A 17717-nucleotide genomic window follows, 5' to 3' on the forward strand; every position below is an offset into this window, starting at 1 on the left:
TTTAAATTAAATAAAAAAATACTAATGTCAAATAACTTGAAATAATATTCTCAAGTTTGTAACAATTTTACATACACATAAAAATAATTATAGATGCATTCTAAATCCAAAATAATCACAAAATAATACATATTTTAAATATAAGTAGTAAATTAGTTCAATAGAAATAAATTCACAATTTGATATGAATCACAAATCAATCTATATTATAAATTTACTAAAATTATAATTTATAAAAAGGTAAAAAAAAAATTACAAAAAGAAGAGGAAAATAATATATATATATATAAAGGGATTTGATCTCTTGACAATGAGCAAAGATTATGGGATGTCTGTCAATCTTAAATAATAACAACAATAACAATAATAATTTAATAATTTCTTATTGTGCATTCGCGATTAATTAATTATGTATTCAGTTGTAATGTTTAATTGTGTATTCAGGAATCAAGATTTCACATAAAATATTATTCAAATGCATATGATGTCTGTTATTCTTCACATTTATTCTTATTCTTACCTATACACATGTGGTGTCTGTTGGCAAATTATACCGTACACCAGGGCACACAATGCATTGTGCGCTCTAGCCCAAAACGATGTCGTTTTGGGTCTTTTTTGCCTGTATGCTGTTAACTCCTTAAAAAAATCATGTTTCGAATGTACATAATTGTATAATAGAAAGCACAGAATTTTGTACCTGAAAACACATAATTTTATACCTGAAAACACAGAATTTTTATAACTGAAAATCCCCATGTTTCGAATGTATAGAATTATATAATAGAAAACACATAATTTTATACCTGAAAACATAGAAATTTATAACTGAAAATTCCCATGTTTCGAATGTACAGAATTATATAATAGAAAACATAGATTTTTATACCTGAAAACACATAATCTTTTTTAAAAGCATAAAAATCTCTTGTTTCGAATGTACAGAATTTTATACCTAAAAACACAGAATTTTATAACTGAATACACATACATTTTTGTCGCGTTAATTTCCCATACAACTTATCAATATCAAAACGACGTCATTTTAGGATGCGATGCACGGTATAACGAATGGTGTCTGTTCAAACATACTTTCTCAGACTAATGAAGCACACAGAGTCAACAACGCATCCACTGAGTCTCGATCTCATGACCTCCCACATATGGGAGATCACTACATGTCATCTAAATTAATTAATAAATATTTTAAAGACATGTTTTGTTCCAATAAGTTCGTGAGTAAAAGTTTATTATTAAAAGTACATAATAATTATTTTTTTTTAAAGACAGTACATAATAAATTAAAACCAATAAATAACTTATATATGTTAAACATAAATTGAATACCTATATGTTATTAACAAAACAGATAAATTATTAGCGATCCCCCTTCGATCTGGTAGCTTTTCTATACAGATCCCATACACAAGCCTGCTACCATTAATTCTTCAAGTGACTTGAAATACCTATTTATTCTTATTTTTAACAGATAGGGAGAAAATTGATGTTTCAAAATAATTGAAGAAAAAATGCTATAACCATATAATTAATGGGAAAAGGTGTCATTTTCCCAACAAAAATTTCATTTTAAAATATTGTTATTTATTTCAAAATTATATTTTATATTAAAAATTAAAGTAAAAAATAAAAATTTAAATTATAAGAATACAATTTATTTTAATGTATAAATAGAATTTGGTGTAAATATGTTGGAGATGAAAACTTTTTTGTGTAAGAATATCCAGAGAATATTCTCTTTAGAATAAAATTTGGTGCAAAATTTACTACTTGTAATTTACTATCGGTAGAATTTGCAAATTTTATTGAAAACTAGAGAATTGGATAATAAAAAGCATAAAACATGTTTATTAACACAGTTTTTCATTTTGAAAATTGTAAATATTTTATAGTTTCTTAAACTGCAAAACTTTTAAAACCTTGTTTTCTAAATGAAAAACAAAATATCTATATCTATTTGGTTATATATCACTACAAGTTTACAACCACATTATTACCCATATCTACTTATATATTTATTAATTATTATAATTACCTTCATTATCATTTTTTTTATTACTTATCACCATCTTCTATCTTTTTTTACTTACATCTAGTTATATAAACATAATTTATTTACTTACACTTAGGGGGCGTTTGGTTCAGGTTATATTATATAACAAGGGAATGTGACATTCCCGAGCTTACATTCCTATGTTTGGTTCATTTTCTCTGAGGGAATATAACATTCCCAGGGAATGCAACATTCTCTCCACATAGGATTTTGAAGGGAATGTGATTCCCTTCATTTTGTTAGGTAATGTAGGATAACATTGCATATTTATGAATTTTGTCATTTTAATTCTAATTATTTAAAGATATATATTTTATGTTAGCTTATATATATATATATATATATATATATATATATATATATATATATATATATATATATATATAACCCTAAACCAAACATAATTATATTACATACCTCAATTTTAACCAAACACAGGAATCTAACATTCCCAGCAATCTAACATTCCTAAGGTAATCTAACATTCCGTGAACCAAACGGCCCTTTAAAGTTGAAGATTATACACATGATCGCAATTAAAATTTGAATTATCCTATATATAATAAAGCTATATATGGTCTTGTGAAAATTGAATGTTGCATTTAATTTTCACAAGACCATATGGCTTTAAGATGTGAAAGTCTTGGGAAAATTAAATGGGCTTTAAGATGTGAAAATTACTTTAAGATGTGAAAATTAAATGCAACATTTAATTTTCACATCTTAAAGTCATATGGCTTTAAGAAGCATGCATGCAACCCCAAAGTCTATAAGTTTGAAATTAATATATAGCATAGCTATGTGGCTTAATATTTAAGATTGTTGATGTGCATATTGAGGACTACGGAGACAAAGATGCGTTATTCGTGGATTCATCGAATACTATCCAACAACACTCTCCAACTTAATTGACGTGAAGTAGGCTTAGTAACATTAAGATTATATTCTCGAATTATTAGTTCTCATCTTTTATTGATTACACACTTAATTCGATAGTATTTGGAAGAAAAAAAAATCAATGTTCTAACTAAGATTGTGATTTTGGTCTTTAAAGGTCAATTGTATGTTGCTACATCTAGAGTTAGAAATCTCAACGGTCTAAAAATTTTGATCCTTGGTGACTCTAAAATTGTATATTCAATTACTATTGTAGTTTACTAAGTTCTTAAAAATTTATAATATTAAATACTATGTACTAAATTTTTAATATAGTTTAAGATTTGTAGTAATCACCCACCTTAAATATTATTTTAATTGTAAATATATTTATGTTCATAATTTTATCATAGGAATTCACACATATTAATTATTAAATAACAAAAATTTTATATATGAATAAACCTCATATAGTGTATATTTTTATAACATATTTTCCGTGCATCGCACGGGACAAATACTAGTTTTAATATATAGCAATACCAGTTTTGACAAACCACCCATTTTTTGTCTTTCTGGTCATTTAATATATGTCAATAACATTGTGGTCTAGTGTCACAAAGTGACTCTTCCAAATTAGAGGTCATCATAGATTCGATCCTTAGTGAGGACAGTATTAACCCTTTGTGCTTTAGTAAGTTGGTGATTTTAACTCTTTGTACTTTAGTAGTTATGGACATATATTACTAGTACTCAAAAAATATGAGATATATATATAATATTGAATTCTACATTTACTTATATTATATACCAATTCCAATCTCAAAAAATATGAGCGAGAGATATATAATATTGAAGCATTGCCGAAGATATTTACGTAGTATAATAAAAGGAGTTAATATCTAAAATGGTCCCTCGACTATGCCATAATTACCAATTTGATCCTCAACTACCATTCTTACACAATTAAGTCCTCAACTATGTAATTTTTACTCAATTAAGTCCTCAACTATACAATTCTTACCCAATTTAGTCCTCTGTATTAATTTGACTATTTGTTGACTGTCAAAAGTCGGGATAAAATTATAATTTTACAAGATTTCTCCTTCCTCTCCATTTAGCAGCGTCAAACCATGCAGCAATACACTCCGATCAGATTTCGATCGTCAAAAAATCGTTGGAAATCAAATTCATGGGCTATCCGATGCATAACCAGTACTTCGATACTGACAGGTTTAGAACCCAACCGGAGCTTATTGCTACATGGTTTGGCGCTGCTAAATGAGGAGGAAGGAGAAAACTTGTAAAATTACAACTTTATTTCCACTTTTGACAGTCAACAAACAGTGAAATTGACAAAGGACTAAATTAGGTAAAAATTGTATAATTGAGGACTTAATTGGGTAAGAATGATAGTCGAGGACCAAATTGGTAATTACGACATAGTCGTGGGACTATTTTGGGTATTAACTCTAAAAGAAGACCCAACCATCATACCTTCGGCCTCGATTTCCCCTCATCCCACTTTGTCTCATAAGGTCTAACTCGTCATCCAACTAGGGGTGAAATTACCGAGCAACTAATAAAATTGATAACCGATAGTCGAATTGATCGAAAATTATGATTTTTGATCAAGTTATTGATTATTAATTTTAAAAAATATTGATTATTTGGTAATTCAGTTTTGGCGTTTAAAAATTACGATCAAAAAAATAACTGGAATCGTGTTGTAGATTACATTCAAGAATGTTGTATTTAGCCTTGCTACTTGTCCCACATTGATTTCCTAGAGACACCTTTCCCATCATTTAAATGTCACTCCTTTTGGAATCTTTGAAATATTTTCAAGGGAGGGAAAGGTGGTGTTCCCGTGCGCTCTACTCGGTTCGCACGCGTGTTGCGGTACGATGGGGTTGCAGTTTTACGCGGCAATTATTTTTTGTCCGAATTTTTCGCTACTCCACAGAATTATTCTTATGCTACGCACTCAGAAGAGAATCTGTGGCCAAGAGTAAAACCAGTGCGTTAGTGGGCAAACGTGAACGCAAGTTGCGTTCCTCCCTCTGTTTTTTTTTGGATATTTGTGGCTGGTACAGGGAAGTCAGGCATTCTCAATACTATAAATACCTGTCTTCCCAGACCTCAGTTTTTACACACTTGAAAAATAAGCTTTAAGCTCAGTTCATACGTATCTCTCTAAGTGCAAAGAATACGTGAGCTCTTCTGTGTTAGCCAATCGAAAGCGCCCGGATAAAAAGACCGCACAGTCTCCAACATTAAGCTTTTAAGGCAGTGTCCTGCACACGTCACAGAAAATTCCTCTCCACTCTATCTAGCCTATAAAAATCGTGGTCTATACAGATCCCTACGACATTTTCCCAAAAATTTACAACAAAACGAATTTCACAAATTACGATCAACAAATAACTGAAAATAAATTGCACATCATCTCTAGCTAGAGACAAAGTGCAGGCTTCATCTCCGACACACGATGAAGTGCAGGCTTTGTCTCTGGTTAGAGGCGAAGGGGTGGAAATGTGGGGTCGTTATTATTATTGTTGTTGTTATATCTAAATCTAATAAACTAAATATATAAAATAATTTATTAAAAATTAACCACAATGTCAGTGGTTAATTTGAAGGGTATGTCAATTTTGATCTAATACACTTTTTTCTTTTTAAGTTTAGAGAGTCAATTGCAGTTTTTGCTGCAATGACCCAATTACATTTTCGTGTGTAGTTCATGACTAATTTGAACATTATTTCCTGTTGACTAATTACATTGTTCACCTTCAGAATCTTCCAAATTCTTCAATGCTTGTTTTTTAGCTCTGTAAGATTGATGCATGGACAATTGACAGTTAAACTTAGTTTTAACATGTTCCTGAAACTCCATTCTTCCCCAAAAAGTATTTAATCTAAACTCATCTTTATAGACTTTTGCAAAGAAACTAGAGTTAATTATCTTATTTTCATACTGATCCCACAAATATATTCTTATCTATATGTTTTAATTGTAAAAGGACAATTTTCATTACTTTTCGATGCATAAATTGTCCATTTACATTTCTTTTCTCTACATTTAACACCCACTCTTCTCCCTTCATTCTTAACAAATTTTATATCTTTTCTTCTCATAGCATGGTGGCATTTCACAACCCATTTAAATTCAACACAAAAATTAAAAATCATTCCTTCTTGAAATTTAAATCCCTCCTTATGAACCCAAGCTCCTTAATCCTTTTTCAGACTAAACACAATCATTTTCTGTTATATCCTCAGGTCCAACCATTACAAATTCACTAGTAAAACAATTGAGGGGCCAAAAGCGTCCGTTTTTCCTAAATATAATGTAATGAAAGATAAAGAAAACTATGATAAGCCGCCTTTAGGCAAATTGAAGTTAAATACGGATGCCTCCCTAATGGAGGGTAGTAGAATGATGAGCTTTGGTTGGGTTTTGCGGGATGACTTTGGGAATTTTCTCGCTGCGAAGAACATGTTAGTGCCCGGGTATATATGGTCAAAGAAGCTGAAATTTTGAGTATCCGGGAGGCTCTGAGCTGGTTGAAGAATACAGGTATGAGTGCTGTGGATGTTGAAACGGACTGCCAAGTTGTTTATAATGCAATTCGATCACCTTCTTTTAATTCTGCTTTCGGGTTCTTAGTTGATGATGTTAGGAATTTAGCATTGGATATTGATGATGTTAAATTCTGTTATGCTAGGCGATCTGCGAATTGTGCCGCCCATTCTGTTGCTAGGGAGGCCTTTTCTGAGTCAGGTTGCGGGAAGTGGTTTGATACTCCTCCATCTTTTCTTGTAAACATTCTTGCTCGTGATTCAATGAATTAATCTTATTCTTTCAAAAAAAATAATTAATAAATATGTAAGTAGATAATTGTGATAATGTGGTTGTAGACTTGTAGTGATATATAACCAAATAGATAATATATATTTTGTTTTTCATTTAGAAAACAGTTTTTAAAAGTTTTTCGGTTTTTTTTTCTATAAACTATAAAATATTTCCAATTTTCAAAATGAAAAACTGTACTAGCTTAGTAAACATGTTTTATGCTTTCTATTATCCAATTCTCTAGTTTTCAATAAAATTGGCAAAATTCTCCCAATACGAAATTACAAGTAGTAAATTTTTTACCAAATTTTATTCTATGTTGCATAATTAGTTAATCTTGATTCGTGAATACACAATTAAACATTACAACTGAATACATAATTAACTATTCGCGAATGCACAATAAGAAATTATTAAACTATTATTATTATTGTTATTATTATTTAAGATTGACAGACATCCCATAATCTTTGTCCAGCCGCAACGTAGATTGCATACTCTAAACCATGAGTATCAAACGTTTCATCATCTGATTGATTGTCGACCCACTCAAAGTAGCATTCTCTACCCATTCTTTGAATATTGGAACAACAATCCGGAGTGACTCTTGGTGGCGTAAAATCAAGGTCAACAGAAAATACTGCTCGCCAGCATTCTTGAGAAGGTGGTTCAAACCTCTCACATCTATCAATATGAGATACCGGTACCTTAAAATTATCATCATAGTTTTTCTTATCAACAGTTGCATATGAAAAGCGTATTGCATTATACGCTATGAACAACCCTAATAAAAAATGTATCTTCAAAGTTATCATATTTTTTTTTACTCCTTTCACTCTTTTTGTTTGTTTGTTTTTCTTTGTACGTATGAGATGGTACAACGTTCATTCATCAAAGAATGCCATATGAACTTATAAATAAACATTTTAAGGATGTGTATGATGATTTAGTTTTGATAATTCTATGAGTTACAGTTTGTCATTAAAAATAGGTAATTAATTAAAACTAATAAATAACATATGTATGTTAAAGATAAATTGAATATATACTTATATGTGGTTTATATATATATATATATATATATATATATATATATATATATATATATATATATATATATATATATATATAGAGAGAGAGAGAGAGGGGAAAAAGTTCAAATGCGGCGATGTCCTTAGGTATGGCGGTGCGGCGAATTTCAGAATACACCAACAGTGTTAACAATATGCACCAACAGTGTAAGAGAAACAAACCACAATGAAATGCAAAAAAAAAAAAAAAAATAACAAAAACAAAAACAAAACAAAAACAAAAAAAAAAACAAAAACAAAAAAAAAAATACACAACACACCCAAAAAATACACCATATAACTTACCACAGCCCAATGGTGTATTTTTTAATACCGTATGGTGTTTTTACTCAAACCTAATTAATGGTTGTTTTTGGTGATGCGTACCTAATTTGTGTGTGTTTTTGTGGTGCATTTTCTTAACGTTGATGGTGTATATTTGTTGAACTATTGGTGACGCCGCACCTAATTAATGACATCGCCGCACTTGAACCTTACTCTATATATATATATATATATATATATATATATATATATATATATATATATATATATATATATATATATATATATATATATATATATATGGAAAGGATCAGGTGCGGGAGGGCTTCCCGTGCGGTTGTGCGGGTAGACGCACATTAAGCATTAATCTGACGCACTCGCACACAAACAAAACACCTTAAGAACACAAATTCACGCATGTTAAGCACAAGCCTCACGTACCTTAAGTACAAAACTCATGCACCTTTTAAGTTTCAACAACTACTCACATTAAGCACAAACCCATGCACCTTAAGCACAAAACTCACGCACCTTAAACACAAGACTCACGCAACTGAAGTACAAAACTCACGCACGTTAAAACCGCACAACCGCAAGGGAACATAATTATCTCTCTCTCTCTATATATATATATATATATATATATATATATATATATATATATATATATATCTTGACTTTGCTTATACACATTTAAGTCGATTGTTACGTTTACTATATAAATCCCATAAAAGCAAGGCCTACTATGCATTAGCTTCTTCAAATAATGTAATTGATCTTGACTTGGATCATAATGTGTTAATCTTCTATTATTATTATTATTATTATTATTATTATTATTATTATTATTATTATTGTTGTTGTTGTTGTTGTTGTTGTTGTTGTTGTTGTTGTTGTTGTTGTTATTGTTGTTGTTGTTGTTGTTGTTGTTGTTAATCTTACCCCAAAATTCATGATCAATTGGCTCAATAAAACGAAAAATTATAAAGTTACGGTCAAAATAATTCTATCTCAACAAAAAATAAGCCCGATATTCTAAATGGGGTAGCTCAATTACCCGAGTCACGTAAAATAACTATTCTTTATTTTCATCTAAAAAAAAAAAAACTAAATAGATAGATACATTTTGTAATTGAATGAATAAAATAATTAATTTCTCAATTAATTGTATGTAGGGACGTCAATCTTAATCTAAATTTTATCAAAAAATATTCATCTTGACAAGAATTTGCTTGATGTCTTGAATGTGGTAGTCCAATAGCCCAACCATTTAAGGCAACTATTCTTTGTTTCATAATTAACGTGGAACAAAATATAAAAGGAGTTTATTATATTTAAAATTTTTATTAAGTTTGTAAATAAAATCATAATAAATTTATTTTAAATAAATAATTTTTTATGAAAATAAATAATGAAAATTAACACATTACTATAATTATTATATAATAGTGTAAATATATCAATTATTTTAGTTTAAATTTGAAAATGGAGATTTAGATTGATTGACTGAATGATATATAAGTTTATATTTATTAGTGTAATTATGTTAGTTGATTAAAATTAAAAGTTTATCATGTCAATTTTATAATGTCAAAAATTTTAGTTAAATTTACTTACACGAAAATCTGAGATTTTAATATTGGGACCAAGAATTTAAATGCACCAAAAAATTTACCAAGAATTTAAATGCACCAAAAAATTTTAAATATGTATAAACGGATAAATTCAGCATTCAAAACCAAATGAGGTGGCTCAATTGAAATTCCTAATTACATGGATGCATATGAGAATATATTGAAACAACTAAAGTGGATATATTAAATGCTCATATATATATATATATATAAAGCTACCATGCAAGTTTCTCATGTAGGGAGCAACTTAGAATTCCTCTTCAAATGCCATAAATATGGGAGGGATGAATTAAATGTCAATGCTAACCTATAATTAATCATTTAATTTAGTTATTATTATGAGGAAGTAGATTTACGACCAATTCTTATATATTCACTACTGATCTTATTCAACCTAATTTGCTAATAACATAATATTTGACGGATTAAATACGAATCAAATGCTAAATTTTAATTTTATAAGATAAAACCAATTTTAATTTTATTATTGATAGCATTTATTATGTGTCAACCAATTTTTGGATGTATTTGGTAAATAGTTGTTAGTTGATTAAGTGGGTTTGACTAATTGATAGCATTAGTTGATCGTAGAAAAGTGTTTGGTAATTAACTGATAGCTGATTACATGCAAAATGACTTTATCAAAAAGTTGATAAAACAAACTTTTTGAAGTAGTTTTTTGAATTTTAACATTTTAGAACAATAAGTTATTACAAAAAATTAATTAATCAAATTAAACACTCATATTAATTATTAGTTTAACCAAGTCAAAGAGCTAATAATGATCAAATATGTTAAAATTAACTGATAAGCTAGCTATGTTATCAAACAAGAACTTAATTCACCTAACCATGTCTATGATTTCACCTAATGAGGCGTTTGGTTGGAGGGAGGAAATTACGTGGGAAAGGAATTGCAATTCCATGGGAGGTGAATTACTGAGAATAAAGTGATAACTTAAATTCCAATGTTTGGTCTACAGGAATAAAATTACTGAAAATTTCAATTCTAATGTTCGGTATACATGGGAATTGAACGGGAATAAGTAGTATAAAGTTCAATCTTTATGTGGAGGCTTCTTTGTCGTTTGCTGCCTTTTCCCGATATTCTACAGAGATTTGGGATCAACCTACCATCTATTTGTCCCCTCTGTAAGAATGATTCTGCTGAGCTCGAACACTGCATGTTTCGCTGCCCAACGGCACAGCAAGTTTGGCATCACTTTCGTGGTCTCTTCGGCCTTGGCGCTGCTCTCTCTAGCTCAATCAGGGTCGAGTGTCACTCTTGGTGGCTTCTTGCAACTCCGGGGTCGGCGACGGCTTGGTGCGCGAACTTAATCCCGTGCCTAATTCTTTGGACTCTTTGGTGTTCCTACAATCGGGGTCTCTATGACGGCCAAGTTGCTTCAACTTTCATCGCCAATAGACAGATCAAACAGGATCTTTTTGCACTCTCCTCTGTTCAGAAACTTCGACGTAAAGGGCCTGAGGATGAATTTCTCTTGACAGAAGGGATTGTGGCGCGTTTTGCATCTCCGTCGCACCGGCTGACGATTTGGGTTAAATGGCTTACACCGCCATCGGGTCGCCTAAAGCTCAACACTGACGCTTCGTTCGCAGATGACGCCGCTGCTGGTGGTACATGTTTACGGGACTCCAGTGGCTGCCTTATAGCTGGTTTATGCTTCCGATTAGAAGCCACATCGGCTTTGGAAGCCGAGGCTTTTTCGTTACGGTGTGCGCTGCTTTGGTGCATGGCTTTTGCCAAGCGCCCTTTCACGATCGAAGTGGACTCGCTTGCCCTCGCCACTCTGGTTGAAGGCAAGCAGACCAAGATACCGTGGAAGGTTAGAGATGCGGTGCTTTTTGTTCGTTCTTGCTTGGACACTTGGGGCTCCACGATTAGGCATGTCTATCGGGAAGCCAACCAAGTTGCAGACGCTTTAGCTTCGGCTGCTTTGAGTTTCCCCACATCTATGATCTTTTGTAACGCTAGCTCTTTGCCCGAGAAGGCCAAGTTAGCTCTTATGTATGATCTGAGGGGTTTTTCCTCTCTTCGGGCGATTCGTCGCTAATAAAGCTTTTTACTTTAAAAAAAAAAAAGTCCAAAATGCTTATTGTTGTTGTTAGACATCAATTTTAGGTTTAAAAAGGGGAGGGGTAATTTTGTCTCATTATTATCTTTTTTCTTCCTAAAATCTATGAAATTAAAATCCCAATGGGGCATGGGATTTTAAATCTATGAAAATGAGAGAATTGCAATTCCACGGAATTGCAATTCCTTCCAACCAAACTAAGGAATTGAATTTAGTGACCTTTAGAATTAGGTGGGAATTAAGTGAGAATGGAATTTAAATTCCCTCCAACCTAATGCCCTTTAATGATAAGTTACCATCATTCATCCCATTTGAGATGATTCCTTCTTCTTATTAATTAAGCTCCACACATAAATGCAAATGTTCATCCGACCAAATCAACTTCAACCCTATTAAAATATAAAATTGAATATGAATACATATATACTAAGTGTATTGAAGACTTAACTTGCTGTTGTTTTCAATTTCCTTAATTTACCAAGGCACACACTCATTCTATATTATTGCACACAATCCAAAAATTGCAATGTATTGTAACTAGTGCTTGGACGTACAAAGGGTCAAAGGGAATGTATGGGCGTTGTTACCATGCATTTGGTGTGTGCAGTTAAAAAAAGATTTATATGGATGGGTTGCTTTGATGCATTTAATTTACCTATACTGTGCATTTCAATCTCAGCTCATTAATTACCATCATTAAATTGAAGAATTAGCTGCCGAGTACAACCACCTACTACTACTATTATTAATTTATTATTATTAACCCTTTTTTTCAAAAATTAATTTTCCTCCGAGTATCTTACATGAAATATTTTATATTAAAATTATTACTTATGACTTATAGTCAAAACACAATAAAAATATATTATATATGTATAGTAATCACATCAAAACTGCAATTATATATAAGGTGGTCATGACTAACTTCTCAAAATTTAGCTACATGATTGAGTACTCAATTCTCGGTTAATGAGTGACTAAACAAAAGGTAATTAATATTAGCACCAATGCTAATAACTGAAGTGGTTACGATGTTTTACCTCAAACTTAACAATATATCTAATAAAATTTGACAGATGAATGGTTGCAATGTACTCTTTTTTTTCTTTTTTTTTTTTTAAGATGTAAAGGCCACAAAAACACTTGTAATGAGACCTATGTGGCCCGGGCAACTATGCATGTACCCATTCCATTCGATCTGGTAGCTTTTCTACATATACAATCCCATTTATTTATTTATTTATTTATTTTTTTTGAAAGCTACAATCCCATTTATTTAGTACTGTATAATTTAAAATATTATTTTCCCGGCTAATTATTCACATTTATTTTGTTGTTCAACTAATTCATTAATTTAGAAGATGAGATGATATGCATTAGAGTTAATTGTACTCGGATGATATTATTGTAATTATTGTCAATTTTGTTATAAAACTTTTAACATTATATTGTGTGCATAATAATATTTTGATCTAAATAACTCTTAAAAATATCAAAAAAATAAATAAATTTTAAACTTAAATTGTAAATACTAAATTCTAAGTAGTAAAAAGTGAAACCCTAAATCAAATAAAATCAAAATGCTCAATCGTAAATTTTAAAATTCAAACCCTAAGTATAATGCACTTTTGCATTTTGCAAAGTGAAATTCTTAATACTATAGCATGCACCATTTAATACTTTACCGTAAAGTGCACAATATAATGTTAAAAATCTCATTTTTCTTGAAAATATCATATCCTTTATAGCCCCGAGATGCATCATATGGCTTGTAACTTCAATAAGTGTTTGAATATAAATTTGATGAATTTCTAATTTTTCATATCATTATTTGATCTATATCTAATCATAATTTTTTGCATCAAGTGCATTTAGAAGAGTAATGAGAAATAGAATTGTTACTCTTCAAAAATTTTAATTTGATGAACGAATTGTAATTAAAACCATACAAGTTAAGATATAGAGGATTTAACATCAGTTATAATCGATAGGTGCAAATCACCTCCACGAATTGACTTAATAAGTCTCGTGTAAAAAATTTTGAATGTGGGAACTGAAGCAAACTTTGTGTTAATTTTAATCAATGCTATATCTTTTTATAGCCAACACGAGAATGTCATAGACCAACTATCTCCACAGAATGAGGTAATTATTATACATTAAATCCCAATTTTGTTTGGTAAACACAACAAATTCTTTGAATATCTTCAATTTGTAATTTTGCGAAGGTATATTATTTGTAAGTCATTATCAATTTCTTTAAATCTCTTTTTCATAACCAAAATAGATATAGGCTATTGATAATAGTATTTTAAACTAAACTAAATAACTGTAATCTTCTAACTTTTTTGTTTTTTAGTGCATGAATCGTAATCAATGCTAATGTGTTATTTTAAATTAAATTTATAAGAAACTAAAAACGACCACAATGAATTGGTGCTAGCTAGCTCCTGTGAGAAACTGAGAATACTTTTTGGGAACTGAAGCAAATTTAATGACGAGCTGATGTTGACTTTATTTGTGAAGGTCCATTATTTGTAAGTTATTATCAACAGTCTATTTTGATCATGACAAGATATTTAAAGAAATAAGCGATGAGTTATACTTTATGTTAAAATTTGATATTTTTGTTAGTACATATCATTTGATTTGTAACATTGGAATCCATATTCAAAACTTAGCTAGTATTTACAAGGTATGTTGTACGTATGAATTACTTACCATACTTATTTTATTAGTAGAGTGTAGGTGACTTATATAAAAGTGTGTAACATTAATTATATTGCTCAATAATGTAAAAAGCACAGTTGACCGTAAACATATAACATTAAGCACGGTTGATCGAAAACATATAACATTCAGTAGATATATATAACAGAAAATATATAAAATTACACCAAATTAAAGAGAGTTCAGGTGCAAAAGTAATTAAATTTCAGTGGGGGAGTTGAGTAATTAGTGGAAGCAATTTGTGCCGCAAACACAGCATTTGCGTTGTCTGTGTAGTGCACTCCATCCCAGCTGATAAATCTCTGCCCTATATTGCACACGGTGCCCTGCCCACAAAATATTTTGGCATTGTAGGGTGCGCCACCACCCCCACAACATGCCATCAATGGGCTCTCGAAACCTACTCATTTTAATCAAAATGTAAAATTAAAATCGTTAATTCTATCACATTATAAATTGAAATTTATCTATCTTATAACTGGGTATGTATAATAAAGAAATTAAATTTTACCGTATAGGCGATAGTTGGAAATGAGAGAGTACTTGATCATGTATATATCCACGTACACAATCATAGAATCGTTCAGCTCATGCCTCAACTCATTACAAAGTTCCCGGAGTTTGGTGTTAAACTCCTGGGCAACTTCGTTTTGAGACTTGAGGCAACCAATCTCATCAAACTGGGCACCCACTTCTCCTCCCAGTTTTGTAAGCACGTAAGGGAGACAACCCAGTGGCCCAGTGTTGTGGACCCAAAAATTTCTCCCTCCAGCATGGTAAAGGACCTATATATATATATACATATATATTTGTACACATACAAATACACAATTCGTAATTCCATCACATTGCATTATATATATATAATTGAAAAAAAAAAAGTTAGAGAAGGAAAATTTGAGCATACATTTATGGCACTTTTGATTTGAAATATGAAAGATGAAATATTTGATATGACTTGAGGCTTTGAGAGGTGGTCCTCCAAAAAGGCTTGGGAAATATCATTTTGGCCGATGTCAATCATGTACATGGCCTTTTCAAAATCCATATCCCCAAAAGCGCCCTTGGTTCCTGTTTTATTGGATTAAATTAAACATTAATTTGTAATATATAGTAATCCATTAGATTATTATAAAGTAAAATTAAAATTAAGAAAAAAAAAAAACCTGCTGCATGCAATTTGAGGGAGATGGTGCGGAAACGCCTGAATTGAAGCACTTGTGTGCTCAAAGTAAAAAGTTCATCTTCATTATCTTTCTTGACAGTCTTCGAGCCAGAGACAGCAAAGTTGACGCCATTCTCAAAACTTGAAGTGAGAGATTCCAGAAATGGAGACAAGTAGGGTGTCTTCAGACTCTCACCTGTGCATTATGATACGATAGGGATGATGAAACTAGCTTAGCAAATAGATAATAAATTAAAACAAAGGGAAATGTTAGTTGCTTACATAGAAAATTGATTATTAACCGTCCATCGCACATCCGGTCGGAGAAGTTGCCGGAAAATACACGACCATTGGGGGAGCCAAAAAACTGGCCATGAGTGGCGGCATAACCACCTGTATCAGAATTGGAGTCCCCAAAGTTAAAGATAACTGGGGGTATAAAGCATTTGTCATCAGAAGCCAGAGAGGGATGACAACCCAGAATTGCGACAGTGAAAAAGACTCCGAACATAGTTACTTTGGAATCCATGTTTACAAGTACTACGTTGAAATGAAGAGGGAGAGTGAGGTGAGATGTAGAAGAAAGAGAAGGCCGGTGAACTATGTTGAAGTTGAAGAGAAGGCCGGTGAAGTATGATGGAGAGAGGTGTTCATATATATATATATATATATATATATATAATATGGGAATGGGATGGATGGATATGGATGAGTGGGAGACAGCCAAGCTGTGATGTACGAGAATGTTAGAGATTTGTTATGTGTATATTTGCACCTAAAAACCTAACTCGGAATTATTGAATGAAAAAAATAATTAATATCCCAATTGCATGTAGCGAAGTAAATCCTAACCTAAAATTTATGAATTGACGACCTTATAAAACGAAAAATAAAAAATAAAAATTTAAGGTTTGGGGTCAAAACAAATTTTATCTCAACAAAAAATCAACCTGATGGTCGGGTAGCTCGATAATTCTTTTTTTTTTTTTTTCCTACTGAAACACAAAAAGCCAATAACACCTCTAGTAAGGCTTGAATCTCATGTATGGAAGTCCAACTCAAGCGTCATTAGACCACACGGTCTTGGCATATATTATATGAGTTAATTTCATTTTTATCCTAGATTTATAGGTAACAATCCAGTTTTAATCATTTTTTTATTCGAACATCCACATTTGGTCATAGTATTATTGTGGCATCACCATTTTAGTCATTCGTCAACAAAAAGTTGAAATAAATACAAAGGCATTTCAATCATTTTTTATACAAAGTGAGTTAACGCCGTTATATTTTTTTATTTTTTTATTTAAAAAAATCGTAATTGAAGACCGAAATGACTTTATATTTAATGTCATTTCAATCATTTTTTATACAAAGTGAGTTAACGCCGTTATATATTTTTTAATTTTTTTATTTAAAAAAATCGTAATTGAAGACCGAAATGACTTTATATTTAATGTCATTATATTAAAACTCTTTTGTTGATAGAGGACAAAATATTATCATGCCACAATAATACTAGGACCAAATGTAGACGTTCTAATAAAAAAATGATTAAACGTCGACGGTCACCTATAAATCTATGATCAAAATTAGAATTAACTCGATTTAATATTTTAAATAAATTTTGTAAATAAAAGTATAATAAATTTATTTCAAAATAAATAATGAAAAATAACACAATTACTATAATTATTATATTATAGTGTGAATATATTAATTATTTTTTTGTTGAATTTGGAAATAGAGATTTTGATTGATTTATTGATGAAGACACAAGGCCGAGCAAACTGTTTATTAGAATCGGATTGTTTAAATTTTTGCAACGCTTTTAATTCTCGCAATATTAATTTTTCTTATGTAGGTCTTATTGTGAAGCAATGTTTGTCGATTGCTACTGATATGGACTCTGTGAAAGTGGTCTATACTAAGAGA

General features: G+C 30.7%; 2 protein-coding genes across 2 annotated transcripts; one reads left to right on the forward strand and one right to left on the reverse strand.

The window, feature by feature from the left end:
- Positions 1 to 10858: 10858 nt before the first annotated feature.
- LOC109165453 lies at positions 10859 to 11866 on the forward strand. Its single transcript, XM_019314217.1, has one exon. It carries the CDS (start codon positions 10859 to 10861, stop codon positions 11864 to 11866), a length of 1008 nt encoding a protein of 335 aa, XP_019169762.1.
- A 2839-nt stretch (positions 11867 to 14705) lies between these two features.
- LOC109165461 (GDSL esterase/lipase At1g09390-like) lies at positions 14706 to 16311 on the reverse strand. Its single transcript, XM_019314231.1, has 5 exons — positions 16065 to 16311; positions 15784 to 15978; positions 15525 to 15688; positions 15129 to 15402; positions 14706 to 15017 (listed from the first exon to the last, which is right to left on the reverse strand). Exons 1-5 carry the CDS (start codon positions 16309 to 16311, stop codon positions 14800 to 14802), a joined length of 1098 nt encoding a protein of 365 aa, XP_019169776.1. The 3' UTR covers positions 14706 to 14799.
- Between the last annotated feature and the right edge of the window lie 1406 nt (positions 16312 to 17717).

Source organism: Ipomoea nil, unplaced genomic scaffold, assembly GCF_001879475.1.
Source record: "Ipomoea nil cultivar Tokyo-kokei standard unplaced genomic scaffold, Asagao_1.1 scaffold0317, whole genome shotgun sequence".
Classification (NCBI taxonomy): Eukaryota; Viridiplantae; Streptophyta; class Magnoliopsida; order Solanales; family Convolvulaceae; genus Ipomoea; species Ipomoea nil.